The sequence below is a fragment of the Leptonotus elevatus genome, chromosome 18, assembly GCF_054856555.1.
Source record: "Leptonotus elevatus isolate MCC_2025b chromosome 18, RoL_Lele_1.0, whole genome shotgun sequence".
NCBI lineage: Eukaryota > Metazoa > Chordata > Actinopteri > Syngnathiformes > Syngnathidae > Leptonotus > Leptonotus elevatus.
Genome location: NC_141256.1, coordinates 6427246 through 6443696, shown reverse-complemented (window position 1 = coordinate 6443696; position 16451 = coordinate 6427246). Strand labels below are relative to the sequence as shown.

At 37.1% G+C, this 16451-nt stretch overlaps 2 protein-coding genes across 16 annotated transcripts in view; one reads left to right on the top strand and one right to left on the bottom strand.

Moving 5' to 3' along the window:
• nrxn3b (neurexin 3b) overlaps positions 1 to 16451 on the top strand; it is a 266978-nt gene that overhangs the window by 208253 nt on the left and 42274 nt on the right. The window lies entirely within an intron of this gene.
• Positions 2235 to 9702, bottom strand: tp53 (tumor protein p53). Its single transcript, XM_086061878.1, has 11 exons — positions 9563 to 9702; positions 7990 to 8073; positions 7862 to 7910; positions 7599 to 7778; positions 6344 to 6518; positions 4968 to 5080; positions 4676 to 4785; positions 4445 to 4569; positions 4274 to 4365; positions 4125 to 4195; positions 2235 to 3117 (listed from the first exon to the last, which is right to left on the bottom strand). The coding sequence occupies exons 2-11, from the start codon at positions 8070 to 8072 to the stop codon at positions 3024 to 3026; spliced, it is 1092 nt and encodes a 363-aa protein (XP_085918004.1). The 5' UTR covers position 8073; positions 9563 to 9702; the 3' UTR covers positions 2235 to 3023.

Below are 16451 nucleotides of genomic sequence, written 5' to 3'. Positions count from 1 at the left end.
TCGAAATTCAGTTTCATATAACATATACATTAGGGGTGTGCCAAAAAATCGATTCTCATTTAGTACGATTCTGAATCTATTTTAAATGTCCCAAAATCGCTTTTATTTAAAAAAAAAAAAAATTATATTGTCTTCCCTTTGTTTGTGTGTGCCTTTATTGGGAGCGCTGTTCATGTTGTACCTGATTTGGCCACTTAGGGGCAGTGTGGGTCCACGCGGTTTGATACACTGTTAAGTTGTACCCACATTAGAGAGTAGAAGGAAAAAGTCACGATCAAGTTATTCCAATAAAAGTTGTTTTTTGCAGCGTGGAGCCGTTCTTTTGAGTAATAAAAGTGCAGCGAGTAGCGCACTAAATAGCATTAGCGAGTCAGACTGGAGTAGATCATTACGATTCCTTGAACATCTATGAATTATAGCAAAAATCATTGTCAATCAAATCATTGTGTATCAAAAATCGTTCCTAACCGAAAATCAATTCTGAATCGAATCGCACACCCAAAAATCGGAATCAAATCGAATCGTGAGACATTCAAAGATTCCCACCCCCAATATACATATATTTTATTTTTGCAATATGTGCTGTGATTCCTGCCCCACTTGACAACTAGTGTATAACCTGTTCTCAGCCTTGGCTCAGTAGAGCACAACCTGGCAAAGAGGATGGCAAGTTGCAGGAGGACAGTGATGGGACAGATGGAACGTTGTTGCTTTTGTAGCGAGCGGATGAAAGTCAGAGATGAGGCCCGAATTGGTGTCGTGTGTCTAATCTCCCTTCAGGAGACGACGGTTTAAGTTTCTTCTATGACAGATAAACTTGCCTTAGACACACACAATTGTCCCACTGCAGCATCAAGTTAAGCAACACCTTGCTTCCCCCTCTATGACCAAACAAGAAGCCAATTAATTAAAAAATTATATTTGACCCAACATGTTTAAAAAAAAAAAAAAAAGAAAGAAAGAAAAATAAATAAAAAAGCCAAGGACGATGTACAGATTGATCGATACAGCTCCCTTGCATAAACTGATCTTCTGGGATACTTTTGTTCAACGTTGCAAGATCTACCTATTGATTTTCCGGATGACTGAGGTAGCTGCAGCCAGAATTTGAACCCAGCAACATTTTTGTTTGCGTGTGTCCGCGTGAATGCTTCTTTCCCACAATAGTGACTGCTTGAAAGAAAGAAAAAAGAAAAAAATAATTTTATATATATAGATATATATATATATATATATATATATATATATATATATATATATATATATAGATATATATATATAGATATATATATATATAGATATATATATATAGATATATATATATATATATATATATATATATAGATTGATGTTGACTTTTAACCGGTACATATCAAAAGCATGGGTTTTCTTCCCGCATGGATTTCTAATTTGAAGAAGATCTTTCACCTTTGCTGGAGGCTGTAGTAAGGTAGTGATAGTGCACTATGGGTTGCTGCTGCAGATGGGCTGGCACACAAAACCCCTTCCATCAAGATTATAAAAGGGGCCAAGACATTAACACCCATCTGTGCCACATGATACTCGAAGATCAAAGAGAGGCAGGCATCCATACAAATCAACTTATCCAGCCATATTGTTCTTACGCACTCCAGGAAAAATTGCACTGAATCACTCTTAGCAACAGGAGCTTACGGTATGCGACCATGAACATTTAGGATTGCGACACACTTGCAAAAAAACAGAAATATATACATTGGTTTGGTGCTTACCGTATATTATACTGTACATATATTTGTACGTATTATATGTATACAGTACTCTAGACAAAGGGTCACCAACCTTTCTGAAACAGAGCTACCAGTACTTTTTTTGTTTACTAATTAATGTTAAAGGCTACCAGTTTGATCAAACATTTGCTTGTTATAATTAAAAAAAAAAAAGTGATCTGTGAAGACACCGATCATGTTAATGAGCGCACACAGCGACCAACGGAAACGTTACTGTGATGAATAGTAAATATTTAATCTCTAATGATAACTTGACCCTGAAATGTAGACATAACATGGATTTTGTTTATGAGCATCAACTTTCACATGCAACTGGTTTTGACCCCCCAAAAAATCTGACATAGGTTAACATATAACCAGAACAAATTTTTAAGATGACGGGGCTGCACAATAATTTTAATCTACGGCATGGATGGCGCCGCACATCATCATTTTGACAATAAATTAAATGTCACCAACAAGCGTTTCTTTTTTTTTTCAGTTCAAGTTTATTTTTCAGTGGAGTCCTATCCACAGCTACATTGTAGAAATAGAAAAGTCCGCGTAACAAAGAAAAACAACTGCTCCAAACGGAGGACTGGGCACTAGGGTGCATCAAAAAAAATTGTTTTTATATGGCTGGGAACATAAAAGAGTTCCAATCTAGAAATTACACATTCAAAATATTTCTCCAATATATGATGGTTTAGAGGTGCCACCATATATTATTAGTAAATTGTGGTCAATGGGTGCCAAAGCGATGTGAGATAAAACAAAAGTCTGCTTCTCAAGAAACTGAAGTTATCTGCATTGTTTCAGTTGGGTATGTATAGTCTTATTGCATTTTATCATCATGTCTGTTGTGTTGTGTTTTTTTTTTTTTTACTTTTACAAAATAATTACATTTGAAGTAACACTAAGGAACTTTTTGGTAATGTTGATTATGGGGGCGTCTTATGGACAAAAGTGGAAATGTTATTTAAAATTTGCAAAAGTTTGTGTGCTTTGTGGCACCCCTAAATTTCAATATAAGTCACTTTTTTGATCATTGGAACAAAATGCAATGCCAGCCAAATTCAGATTTTCAAATAAAGAAATCCCATTTAAATTTGATGCACCCTACCTGGATACTTTTCAGACAACAGTATAAAAAACAAAAACAAAATTGATGAAAACAAAAAATGGAACGATTGAATACATAGAAAAATAACAGTACAAACTGAGACTCCCCCAACATAGTTAGCTTCTTTTTTTTTCGGGAGGGGGGCAAACTTTTTATTCCGTGTCATCACTGCGCTCTTCTTTCAACATTCGACGTTTCCCAATTCCCACGGGCACGTCCTGATCCTGCATACCATTCTCCTTTTTTCTGCAGTTAAGAAAGGAGAATGAATCGACAAAAAATATTTATAAGACTTGCTTACTGTGACATTGGTTGAATTAAGTTCACTGCCACCATACAGTGCTCGTAAAAGTTGCTCTCTGGATTCACTAAATGCCTCCAAATTTTTGAGCAATCTGCCAAAATCTCAAGAACAAGTTTTTTCACTAAAGGAGCACTTGAAAGCCAAAATGGCTGACTTATTCTCCTCCAAAAGTATTGGAACGGCAAGATGTGCTAAATAATTGAGGACAGAGCACCTTATGTTTGACCCCACCCACTTTTAAAGTGAGCAAAAGTATTGGAACATGTGACTGTTTCTAGTTGAGGTGTTGCCTTTCAGATTGATTGCTTAAACATTAGATTATTTTTGGATTTCACCTGTGAAAATTGCATTTCCAGAAACTATCTATGGGAGAAAAGCAAACCATTTTCTACAAGAGTGAAGAATCGATCAGCACAAACGTTGGGCTGACTTGTTTTAACACTTTCAGATGCAAGTAACATGAAATAAAAGCTGAAATTCTGAACTTCTCTCATTCATGTTTTGATCTGAAAGAAACCCAACCGCAACAACAAAAAGAGTTGACCTTGCCGTTCCAATACGGAGGGGACTTTATTTGGTCGTTCTGGTACCAAATTGCAGGTTGCTATGTAAAACTGGCTTTAAGGCAGAGAATAAAAAATTAAAAGAATGCCCAAAAATGGCTACTTTGAATCAAAACGACTGACAGTCTTTGTGAGACTATTTTTGTGTGGTTCCATGTATGTATATATGCCTACTGTAGCTTAACTGACTGAAACTGGCTTTGGGGATCAAATTTACCAAAAAAAAAAGTTCAAAGGACCCCAAGAACTGGCCAAAATGAGCCTATGATGACTTGGCTTAATGACTTCCTTCTTTCACTCATAATCGACAAATTACAGATGGGCAAAATGAATTACAAATATTTCACTTTAAAAGACACGTGGTTCACTGCTTGTTAAGTTCTTACCCTTTTTTCTGCTGCCCATGCAGGGTTTCATAGAACTGCTTAAATGCATCATAAACGGCACGTCCTCGAATCTGCAGGAAAATCGGACGTTTAAAATGATGAAATAATGAAATGACGTTGAAATTTCAGCTCTGTGCGTGGTGACTTACTGGCAAATAATAAATGTCATCGTCATCTCCCTCCACGCTGGAGGTGGGATTGGGCCTCTTAGCGGGGGCGCTTGTCGCTGCTGGGGTGCTCTCTGTGGACACGAGGGGAAACAATTTTGAAATGCAGGGGGGGGGGGGGGGGGTGCCCAAGAAGCCATTTTGAACACCTACTTCGTTTTTTGGTTTGCTTGGTGCCATTTTCGCTCCGCGTGTGGTTCTCCTCTTCAGTTTTGCGATCCCGGCCGGGACATGCGCAAATGCGCACCTCAAAACATCTTCGGCCCAAAATCACTCCACTGGGAAGGACAGCGGATGATAATAATGGCAGTAATGAATGGGAAATTGCAAGAGTAGGGAGGGGAGGGGGACATGGTTCAACACAATCCAAGCACAAAAACCTACTCAAGGGTCTCCAGAGTTAGAATGGTCTGAATGGCCCGGCGGTTCATACCCCCCATGCAGGAGCTGTTGCACATGAAACTCAGCAGGATGGTTGTCATCTCAGAGCCCAACTAAGAAACAGAGAATATTTGTGGGGTTTTTGTTATCATGGGGGACGACGGGGGAAACATCGTTAAACAACTCTTTCTTACTGTTGGCAGATTGTTCAATGGTGAATTTATTTATATACGTGAAGTTACTGTTCACTCCGACGAAGGTGACAGTTTAACTTGGGGAGTTATTTGTGAAGTACCTGGGGGGGCTCGTAGGGAACGGTCACGCTCTGCCTCTTGGTGTTCACGTCCTCGAAATACTGCACCCTCTGGCTGCCCTCCATTCGGATCAAGTGCTGGCTGTTCTCTGTGGCTAGAGGTCAACATATTACAAGACAATTTCAGATTTTTTCCCCCCACACAGTTTGGTGGTCCGTCCCCACGTGGTCCGTTAGTTTAACAAATGATTAAATTACATAAAATATAGTTTTACAAATGATGATTTAAAAATATAGTTTTATAAATGATAAAATATAGCTTACAAATGATCAAATAATATAAAATAGTTTCACAAATGATCAAATATAAAATAGTTTCACAAATGATCAAATATAAAATAGTTTCACAAATGATCAAATATAAAATAGTTTCACAAATGATCAAATATAAAATAGTTTCACAAATGATCAAATATAAAATAGTTTCACAAATGATTTGATAAATTTTTACACAATCTAAAATATGGTTTTACAAATAATTTAATATAACAGTTTTACAAATAAAATAATAAAGTTAACAAAATTAAATATAATTGTTTACAACTAATTAAATTATAGATTTACAGATAATTAAATAATAAAAAATAGTTTTACAAATGATTAAATAATAATAGTTGTACACATAGATAATATAAAATAGTTTTACAAATAAAATATAGTTTTACAAATGATTTAATATAAAATGTTTTACAAATTATTAAATAATATAAAATGTTTTACAAATTATTAAATAATATAAAATGTTTTACAAATTATTAAATAATATAAAATGTTTTACAAATTATTAAATATAAACTGTTTTACAAATTATTAAATATAAAATGGTGTTTCGCAAATAAATAATATAAAATATAGTTTCGCAAATAAATAATATAAGTTTGACAAATGATTAAATAATAAATGTAAAAAATATCTTGAGAGCAAATCTCTCAGACACTTCAACTGTATGAAAAATGTACTCTGCGGGAGCCTTGCAGCATTATGTCTCAACAAGATTAAATGTTAACAATGTAACAAGAAAAAAAATCCTGGATAGACGATGGGCCTGTTTTGTTAAAAAATTATGTTTTGGTGTAGAATGAAGCCCATTAGCCATGTAGGTTATTTTGCATGCAGATTAAATTAAAAACGACTGACTAAGTTGTTTTTTTTCACCCATGGCTCTTAACACACTCATTTTTAAAACTTGATTTATAATTATTATTATTATTATTAATTTACAATTTACCACAAATTAATTTAACATTATACATGGATAAAAACAAATGTGTATTCATTTTGAAATTTAAGAATAAAATGTGTCCATTAATATATGATATATATATATCCCAGCCGTCCCTTCTACCATGTAGACTTACCATCCTGGTTCTGGTGATGGGGGCATCGACGAACCACCTCGGCTACATGCTCAGTTTTCTTGTAGACCGCCATGGCTCTGAAGATGGCTCCCGCCGGCGGCTCTTTGCTAACCAGAACTTCCACGGGGGTGGTTTTAGCCAGCTGGCAGTAGAGTTTATTCAGCGTCACTGAAAACTGACAGGAAACACACTTTTTTTTTTAACCTCGCCAAAGTCCATTTTAACCCTTTGCGTGCTGCGCAAAGGCAGTGAGGGAACATGTCCCGTCATGTTCAGCTCTTGCCATCAAGTCACAGACAGAGATGGAAGTGGGAGGTAACTTTAGGGGCCAGATCAGCCTAACTTGACAAAAAGAGAGCCAACCAGAGCACACTACGGCTTGCGTCACAAGTGACGCCATTGGCTTACATTGGGGGGGGGAAGAGAATGATGCAACTTCATAAGAATGAATGAGAATCAATGGCTCAGTGAGAGAGAAACAAAAACGCGGTTTGGAATATAAAAATTGAGGTAAGATTTTTTGTTACATAAAGTGTATTTGGTAATATGTTTCACATACTTGCCTGTTGAACGTTAGCATTCAAAACTATCCGGAGTGAGGGAGGTGCGGATTACGCTCCTTGGCAGCAACCTTTTGTCTCGGGCCGCTGCCACAGACAGTGGAAGCTTCAAAGTCGAATGCCATTTGAATAAAAAGCAGTAAAATACATTTTTTTTGTATGTAAATATTTGTAAACATATTTTAGACAATTTAGGGGTTTTAATTTTGATTAGTATATTTTTTTAAGCATATGAGGATGGTTAAATTCAGAACATTCAGGGTCCAAAAGTTTGGGATTTTTCTCCAGTCTCTTTTTAGACTTTTTATGGGGAGAGTTTTTTGAACTCTTACATTATCAAAATACATTTATAAAAATCATAATATCTGTTTTGCATATACTTCTTAACTTATTTTTAGGGGGAAATTAGTATAGTTAATATAATTAATTTTAATTCTAATGATTTTTTAAATAACCAAAACATATTTTCTCCTGCTAGTTATTACAAACAAAGCCACTAACTTTCCCCCCCTCATCCCCACCCGAGTTTGGTCATGCAGCAAAATAAAAAATAAAAAAAGTAAAATAAGCATGAGATCATGACAACTTTTATTGTGCAGATCCCAAAAGTCAAAATTAAAACTCAGCCATCTTGTGCAAACAAGCAAATACCATGGCTGTACTTTTAATCTTAGAGGTTTACGCTTGGGACTTACAGTCGATGTTACCGACTTCGCTGTTCCAGACTTTTGGAAGCGTAGCAAGAAGTCATATTCCCCGGGATGGTCTTTGGTGACCGGCACGGTGGAGGCCGGTGGGGGCACGCCTTCGCTGGTGAGCGCCTCCACCGACACGTTGAAGAAATTCACATCAAATTGGGATGGCGAGCCATTGAGCTTCAAGAGGGTTAGAAAAGAAAAAGAAAGAAAAAAAGACATGAGTTTTGCAGACAAGGGAAAAGCAGATCGAGCACCGTTACCTGGGTCAAATCGGGCAGGTCATTATTCTCAGGGACGGATGGAGTCATGCTAGGGGTAGAAAGCAAAATGCAAGCGTCCGTTTTCACATTCTCAAATGTTACCTTGGAGAATAAAAAAAGGAACTTACTAAGCTTGCCACATATCACTGAAGGACTCCTGGCTATTCAGGAAGCCCTGGCTCAGAGACAAGTCGTTCAGGCTGGGCTCCATCCTTAATATCAAGAGAATGAGAAAGATGGCATGGAAACATTAGTTCAAAAGATTATCCTATAATGATGTATATTTATATTTCTAATATACTGTAAAAGCCTGTTTTCACTATAATTACACAGGGTTTCAATGTTGGGGGGGGCCAGCGCCAAATTCTAACCCTATAAAGCACTGGGGGAAACCCTGAACAGTATACATACACATCCTTTTGCGTGTTATTGTGTTTTAATGCAGTTCAGTGCTACTTTTTATTTTATTTTTTTAAAACATGTTGTGTTATTAGAGTCTGGGAGAGATTACATAAACCCTCCCCTCCATCGCAAGTGGCAGGTTTTTGTTTTTTGCGGTTTAGTCTCATTTTGAATGGCAGCACATTTTGACTAAATTTCACTAAAAAAGCTCAGCTTCACCCCATTTTTTTGTGTGTGGAAGATTACTGAATGTCAGTTTGCTTCAATCCTGCTTTTTAAAACAAGAAAAAGTGACAACCATAGGTTGATTTTAAAATTGACATCTCTGGGGACGATATATATGATGTATATTGTGAGCAGGGTTGGGGAATTAAGGTCCAGAAAGAAAGGGAAAAAAAACTGATACAGATTGGTTTAGGCCACAGGTGCTTCTACTCAACCAGCAGGTAAACGAGCTCGTCTCCACCTGTTGAGTAGAAGCACCTGTGGCTAAAGTCAAAAAATGTCAGTTTATTTATTGTGTGTGGATGGGGTATTTACTTTAATTATAGAGGGATGGTACATTATATGGTAAGTGTAATGTGTTTCAACACCTTAAAAAAAATAAAATAAAAACAAGTGCTATAAAACCTGCTTAGGGTGTTTTGACTACCCTGTTGTCTAGAAACTATAAAGATAACTTGTGTATTTCGTGGAAGATGATGCAGTTAATGTTAAAAAACAGCTCGTTTGATATCAGGAGAAATAAAACAAATCCCAGAAGAGAAGAACTCCGGGGTTGTTTTTGTTTTGTATTGGGGGGGGGGGGTTATTTGTCCGTCGAGCCAAAACAATACAGCTAAACGATATGAAAATGAATCGTATTTGTGTCGGCAAAAAAAACAAAAACTCGTCGCTCTTGCTCGGCTATCAGGCCAGTTCAAGGTGATGTTTATTTGTCATTCCGATAAAATCATTACCATGCTTGCAACGAAAATGATTATTGAGGGCCCAGTAGCAGCCAGCCAGATATAAATATCCAAATAGTTCGATGAAAAAACTCTCACTCAATCACTGTATGCACCGAGCTGCATTGCACCATTCATTCGATCGCTTGTTTCCGGCTTTTAAATGAATTTCTGTGCATTATATCACCGCATTATTGAGCAGAAGAACGAACGCGGAAAAGCATTAGCATAGCTGGCTAACTAGCACTCCCATTCGGGTTATGCTACATGCTCGACACGCTTTCCGCTCCAAGTCGCTGTAGTTTGTTTAAAAAAATAATAATAATAAAAACTTGGCGCGTGACACACGTACCTGATATGGTCAGGCTACCACTGAGGTGCCAAATGAGTCAATTTTCCTGTTAGATGCTTCGATTGGAAAACAAATGCTCAAATGTTTTCAACAGAGCAGACGCTGTGTGTGCAAGCAGACTTGTTTTGGGGATTCCCACCACAGACAGGGGGCGGGGCTAACTCCCTCGTGACCTTTATCCCATGAAATGATTGGTTGTGAACCATCTATCTTTTCAGGGAATTGTATTTCTTCTGATAAATCATTAGTTAGTTAATAGTATTACAATTACAATTATAATTAATTATCTTATAAGGAAAATACGTTTCGATACTGTATATAGTTGGTTCTATATTATACATGTGAATGTTGTTTTTCCTGATTATTATCAAAATCCATGATGCTTTCTAAAATCTGTACCCAAATTGTCACATGTGATAAATGAACACTGAAATATTGTAAGTGTAACATGGCAGTGTTTACAAAAGTAGATATTTTCCAGTGTGTTAAGGGCTCTTTTCCTCATCTCATATCGACAGAAGAGCGATGTGAGAGGAGAATGGTTCAGGGGTGTCAAACTCATATTAACTCAGGGGCCACATGGAGGAATATATATCATCAAGTGGGCTGGATTAGTAAAAGCATGGTACATAATTTTAAAACGATAGCCGCCAATTATACGCAGATTTTTGCTGTTTGTTGGCCAGCCCTAAAATGTGGGGTTCAACTGTAATTATATTGTTCCCCCCCCCAAAAAAACACAAATGCAAATGGGACGCGGCAACACTTTTCCTGTATGAGTTCCGAACGTGTTATAGCTACCTGTTTTGGATATATATTGTTCCCAGAATGCATTGTGTGGCGCAGTTAATGAAGTTATAAGGACGGTAATCTTTGTCATATGGTTTATGTTACCAGTAATTGAATTGTTGTTATATTTAACATGTTTATGTCGGTCTATGATTTTATTTTTATTATTTTTATTCAAACAAACCATAACTTTAGGTTATGAGTAAAATAATGACATCCAAGGCAATTCCGTGTGCAAATTCCATTGCACCTTTGAGGATTGCTTATGAAATTATGAATTGATATGTTTTGATTGTGGCCGATTGATTAATTGGTCTGACATTACTAATATTTATTTAACTTTACAAAATCATCTCGCGGGCCTGATCCGGCCTTAATTGTGAATTGAATATAAACCCAGTAGGGCTCTGAGGTCTGCAGACTCGAGTCAGTTAAAAGCAAAAATGGTGACGCAGCATTTAGCTGTTATGCTGCACACAAGTGGAATATGTTGCCAAAAGTGTTCAGTTAGCCCCAATTGTAAATGCTTTTAAATTCAGATTAAAAAAAACTATGCCCTACTTCCAATTACCTATACTGTATTTAAAAATTTAAAACACATACAAATATGTACCTGAGATTTAATGTCTGCATTCTTAAAACATAAAAAAAACTAGATCTCTGTGAATGAACATGAGCTTTAAAGCATTTGTGTAATAATTTTTCCAAAGTTGCGCTCTTTTAGCTTTGAATCAGTCTTGTGTATGAAATGTGCTATATGCTGCCTCGTCCTGCCTTACCTTGAGCCTTCTACTGAGTGTTTGTGTAGTTAGGAGTACATTGCTGCCATAATAGTCACATGAACTCACTGATGTTGCTTAAACAATTATCCCTCCTTGGAAATGACCACAACACTATCCTTATTTATTTGTATAAGTTCTTACAAAATTCCCGTTTGAACATTTTTGTACTCCAACCTGTTTACACGGATTACGTGCACCCATGCACGATTGGCAACATTCGCGGCGGCGCCACAATCAATTATGCAGCGCTTGATTTAGCATTAATAGTATTTGTAATGACATTGGCATCTACTTGCATCGCAATCACATTTCATGCCTCCTCTCTGCAGGCTTCCTTGTTAACTGGGAGCGAGCCAAGCAGCAACGTGCGCTATCTGCTCAGCCTTGTGATACGCACTTATCTTCCGCACTTTCATTTTATGAACAAGAAAATTGCCTTTAAAAATGCCTGGTGCCTTATTACTTTTGAGCCAATTAATTTCATGACAAGTAATTCCTTTTATGACACAGCCAGGAGAAAAAAATAACTGACAAGGAGGGACAAGCACGCCCCGGAAGAATTTTAAGAGACAAAATTATTTCAGAGTGCATAAATAAAACCTTTTTTTTTTGCCTCATAGTTTGAACGTACATTGAAGTTTCGAGGAGAGTAGTTTGATGACAGCCTGCCCTGAAAGTGTCCAACATAATCAAGAAATAGGCCACTTGCATCTATGTTCTTTGAATTAAAAGGGACAGAGCGACCTACATTCTCCCCTGTATCTCTTATTAGAGGTGCCGGTTACATACTCAAACACTGTTGTAATGTAAGGATTCTTCTTGTTAGCTGTCAAATTTATAATCAAGCCTGATTTTGATGATGCCATCCTTTCACTTGTGCTTTCAAACTTGTGCGGAAGTATTTCGAAACAGAAGTGACACATTTAGACAGCTGCTGAGATGAGATATGAGATGCTGTTTGTTAAGCAGCAGGGGCTCTGGTAGGCCGACTTGTCCCACTCTTGAGTCTTCACCCTTAAAAATGCATGAAATCAGTCTATTTGAATAGCAGATTGCGTAATAAGAAGCCAGCAACCCACTCTTAAAACAATGGCGCTTATTTGAACGAGTCATCAGGGAGTTGACTTGAATGTAGCTCTCAAGCAAGAGATGCCTTTATGAATATGAGATCATTTAAATCGATGCAAAGCAAAACTTGGCCCGCTGACCAGCGTCATGCCGGCACGGCCGCCAAGCAAACAGCGACGGCGTATGGTGCTCAGCTTGGCGTCTGGGCACTCGCCACAGGAGACGTGAAAGGAGTTGAACTCTGCTGCTGCTTTACACCCATTTTGGCCTGCTACAGCGCAATGCGAACAAATAATGCATCGATAGTCTTGCATGGCGTTTGTTTGTCAGAAAATGTTCTATTACAAGGTCATGTTTTTATTTATTTTGATGGGTTGTATCAAAAATGAAATGCATAGCACATATAACGAAAAGTTTTGTATGTCCTCATACATTGCTCTATAGTTAACCCAAAAAGAACAAACTAACCTTTAGGGTAGTCTTTTCTCTTCCCGTGTCAGTTTTTGTTTGTAATTGTACATGCAATTTTAAAGGGATACTTGACTCATTGAGCCGCTTTCAGCAGTAAAAAGTAAATTTTGCCCAGAGTTTGATAACTTCAATATTGTTCATATACAATTAATATATATATATATATATATATATATATATATATATATATATAAAAAAAATCTGGAACTCTGGGCTCCACTAATTAACTTGAGTCTGCAGACCTCAGAGTCCTACTGGAGTTATATTCCATATAAATAAGTTATATATACGTATGTGGAAGTAGACCCATCAAAGTTAGAACTTTTTTTTTTCTCTCACATAATTTTTGACATTACTAAGGACTCAAAAGTGCATGCTTTTTTGTGCATTTTCCATAACTTTATTCACGTGCTTCCCCAACAGCAGTGGCAATGCATTTCAGCTCTGTATGGAATTGCAATATGTATCCTCCTTAGTTGAATTTATTTCTGCGTAAACAATCTGAATGTGAGCAGCAGCAGTGGATGTATCCATTGCTTCATGCAAATGGGGAGCCACAAATTGATGTTATCACTGAAAGCCTTCAAGTAAATGAATTTTAAATCAAAATCAAATCAATCTCATCTTCAGCGGACTATAAAAGACGGATTGAAATGAGGAGGGGGAAAAAAAGGTTCAAAGGATTGTAGTGGAGTGTCTAATGCTTCACTTTCTCTGTCGATTATTACCTCTTGTCACCTCAGAAGACTCCTCCTCCCAATCATAATCTTTCCTACAGAAAGATTACTTTGCCGTTCTTATTCTGGCTTCTAAGTTTTTGCCTTGTACCTTCATATGTGACACCCCGGCAGATGAGATGAAGGATAGTAGTTTCATCGAGACAAGTTACCAGCAGCCGTCTGTTGCCAAGACTAACGCCGGCACTGTTTTAGTCCCATTTTAAACCATCACTATGGAGGACCAAAACTGCTCAAATTAAACATAAATAAATGACAAAATAAATAAATACATGCGAAAATAAAAACGGATATAAAAAAAATGTAATTCAAAAATTAAATACAAAAATTAAATATAAATGGAAATAAAAACAACTATATATATAAATAAATAAATGACTAAATAAATAAATAATAAACATAAATGGAAATAAAAACAACTCTATATATATATATATATATATATATATGTATATGAGTTGTTTTTATTTCCATTTTTGTTTATTATTTATTTATTTAGTCATTTATTTATTTTTAATTTTGGCAGGTTTGGTCCTCCATACATCGCAACGCGATCAAACAACAGCGCAACTATCAGCATAAATGGAATGCACACTTATGAAGGTTGATTTTTAAGGCAACCTCGGAGGAAACACACTTGAGGGGAACAAACATGGCTGCAAAGGACAAAAAATTGCTAGATGAAGTAAATTGCACTTGAAATCTTTGGCAGTTTCCACAAGCAAAGTTTCTTCAAGGACTTCACTTGCAGCCAAGACACGTACAGTAAAGTAAGTTAATGCGGATTAAGATCGGCGCACACTCGCGACTGGAATGTTCCAAAAGGCTGAGAGTGATAATGTAGCGCTGGAGAGGATTCTGCGCTAACACTGATAAATGTTTTCACCAGGCGGTCCGCCATTAGTGTCAGAGCAAGTTACAGCCACAAGAGCAGACAAACAGGAAATGGAGAGAGAATAGCTGTAAATAATTGATAAGGCTGACCCTGTGCGATTCATATTCGGTGGCGGAGGATCAAAGTGCGAGCCTGCCACTTTGACATTGAGCCCGAGTGCAGGAGTCAAAGCCGTTACCTTCGCCGGCAATGCTTCTTGTGTTTGAATTAAAAATGCAGTAATTCTTGCCCCTCAAATCTGAGCTAACACTAGCTGGCACTCCGAGGCACTGACATTATTGCCGCTAGAAGGTTACCTAACAGTAGCACTAAGTAAAGCCAAGTGGAAGCCATTTTGTTCCCGTCCACTTGATGAAGTTCTCGGCGCTCTCAGGTGTGAAATATAGCTTGTGCTGGATCCCTCGCTTCTTTTAGGGGTGATCAATATTTTACAGGCAGCAGAACCTGGGTGCCCGCTGTCTTCACATCAAATCTCGCAGCTCTGCAGACAATTAGGAGTGTGCGAATGAATGCATGGAAACACTTCATCGTTAATGAGAGAAGTGCTTATTTTATTAGCGCACATGACAGCCTGACGTAAAGCCATGTTTGCTCCTATTAATCACTTTTGCTGGAGCATGTTTTTGTTTAATAAGAATGCATTTCAAATCACTGTCGTAACACACTGACATTGCTTAGCTGTCTTTGATACATATGTGGTAAGCTAGGTTATTTTAGGTAACGAAAACTAAAAAACTAAAACTAAAAAAAAAAAAAAAACTATTTCATTAATGAAATAAAATAAAAACGAAAATGCTTTAAAAAAACTAAAACTAACATTAAAATGTGTGTGTATATATATATATATATATATATATATATATATGGGGTGTGCATCTCTCCACAAAAGACGATTTGATGGTTTTCGATATGTAGGGTGCAAAATGATTCAACAGTTCAATTTGAAAGTGGAATGATTTGATTCGGACTCAGAGTGGGATTAAGATTCAATTGGATATGGTACCGCTCATTTTGAGAGGGTATGATTTTTTGTTGTCATTTTACGTATCTCTCCAATAAAAGACGATTTGATATGCATCTCAATATATTTCAAATTGGTCCAATTTGATTTGGTTCGAGTCAATGCACTCGCAACTTTCAGACAAATAAAACACAAATCTGTTTTTGTTTCACCCCTAACATATATAGTACCGGTATATAGGTAGGTGGTAGGTAGAGCGCAATGTGTGGTTGATAGATGCTAATCCCAATGATATGCTGGAAATTAAATAATTTTCCATAACTACCTTGACATTATGACCTTTTTTAGGGTAAATATTGAATATTGTAGCACAGCAAGTTGTACTAGAAGGTTTTAAAACAGGTAAAATGGTCTGCTCCTGAAAATCTAATGGTTAACTTTTGTATGATTTGCTACCATTCTTTTCAAAACCGCTCGATAAAGTCCACTTTATTTGCCTTTGAATAAATCATTCAATGCACGTCATATTCATCATTTAATATTGCTGCTTTTCTTGGGTTATTTGTTCAATTTTACGTGGATGCTGCAATTGAAAATATTTTCATAGCTCGATGCCTCCCCAAGGTTTTTATACAAACTTTTTTGTCTGTTGTATTTGAAATCTCCTTGAACACAAACAATCTCTCAATGTGAAGGAAGTTTTCACTTTTGTCACTTTAGTTTTTATACATTCAAGGATGTAGTTAATACGTTCGGCACTGTGTAAAGGGCAAGCGCACGCAGCACACTACCCTTTGTGCAAATATCTGCCATGCGTGCGCATGACCAAATCACTGTACAGTCTGAGTTCCCTCTGTCAATTAGTGAAGACGAATAGCTTTAGCACCGTGAAGGCCAGGTCCATCAATCTAACTGTGCCGCACTTTGTCCAGTCTATTGATTTGACTTCCACTGCCTGCGTTATCCGGTTATGACGGCCCCTGACCACACAAGCTTACTTGGGAGGTTCTGTCAGATGAAATGTTGGATATGTAACCCAAACTCCCACCCCGGGGATGTTTGAATGTTCGCATTCTTGATATCGCATCTTCCTTCCTGCCACCAGAGACCTCATATAGATCCACTGGAGTCATCCCGCTACAACTCGTACCAGATTTCAATCAAAGTTTGATTGCAATGCAATACC

Coding starts and splice junctions, on each gene's coding strand:
- tp53 (XM_086061878.1), bottom strand. CDS start 8,072: ATGGAGCCCAGCCTGAACGACTTGTCTCTGAGCCAGGGCTTCCTGAAT. Junction 7,911..7,989: donor AGTGATATGTGGCAAGCTTA/GTAAGTTCCTTT, acceptor TTCTACCCCTAG/CATGACTCCATCCGTCCCTG. Junction 6,519..7,598: donor CGAAGTCGGTAACATCGACT/GTAAGTCCCAAG, acceptor GTTTCCTGTCAG/TTTTCAGTGACGCTGAATAA.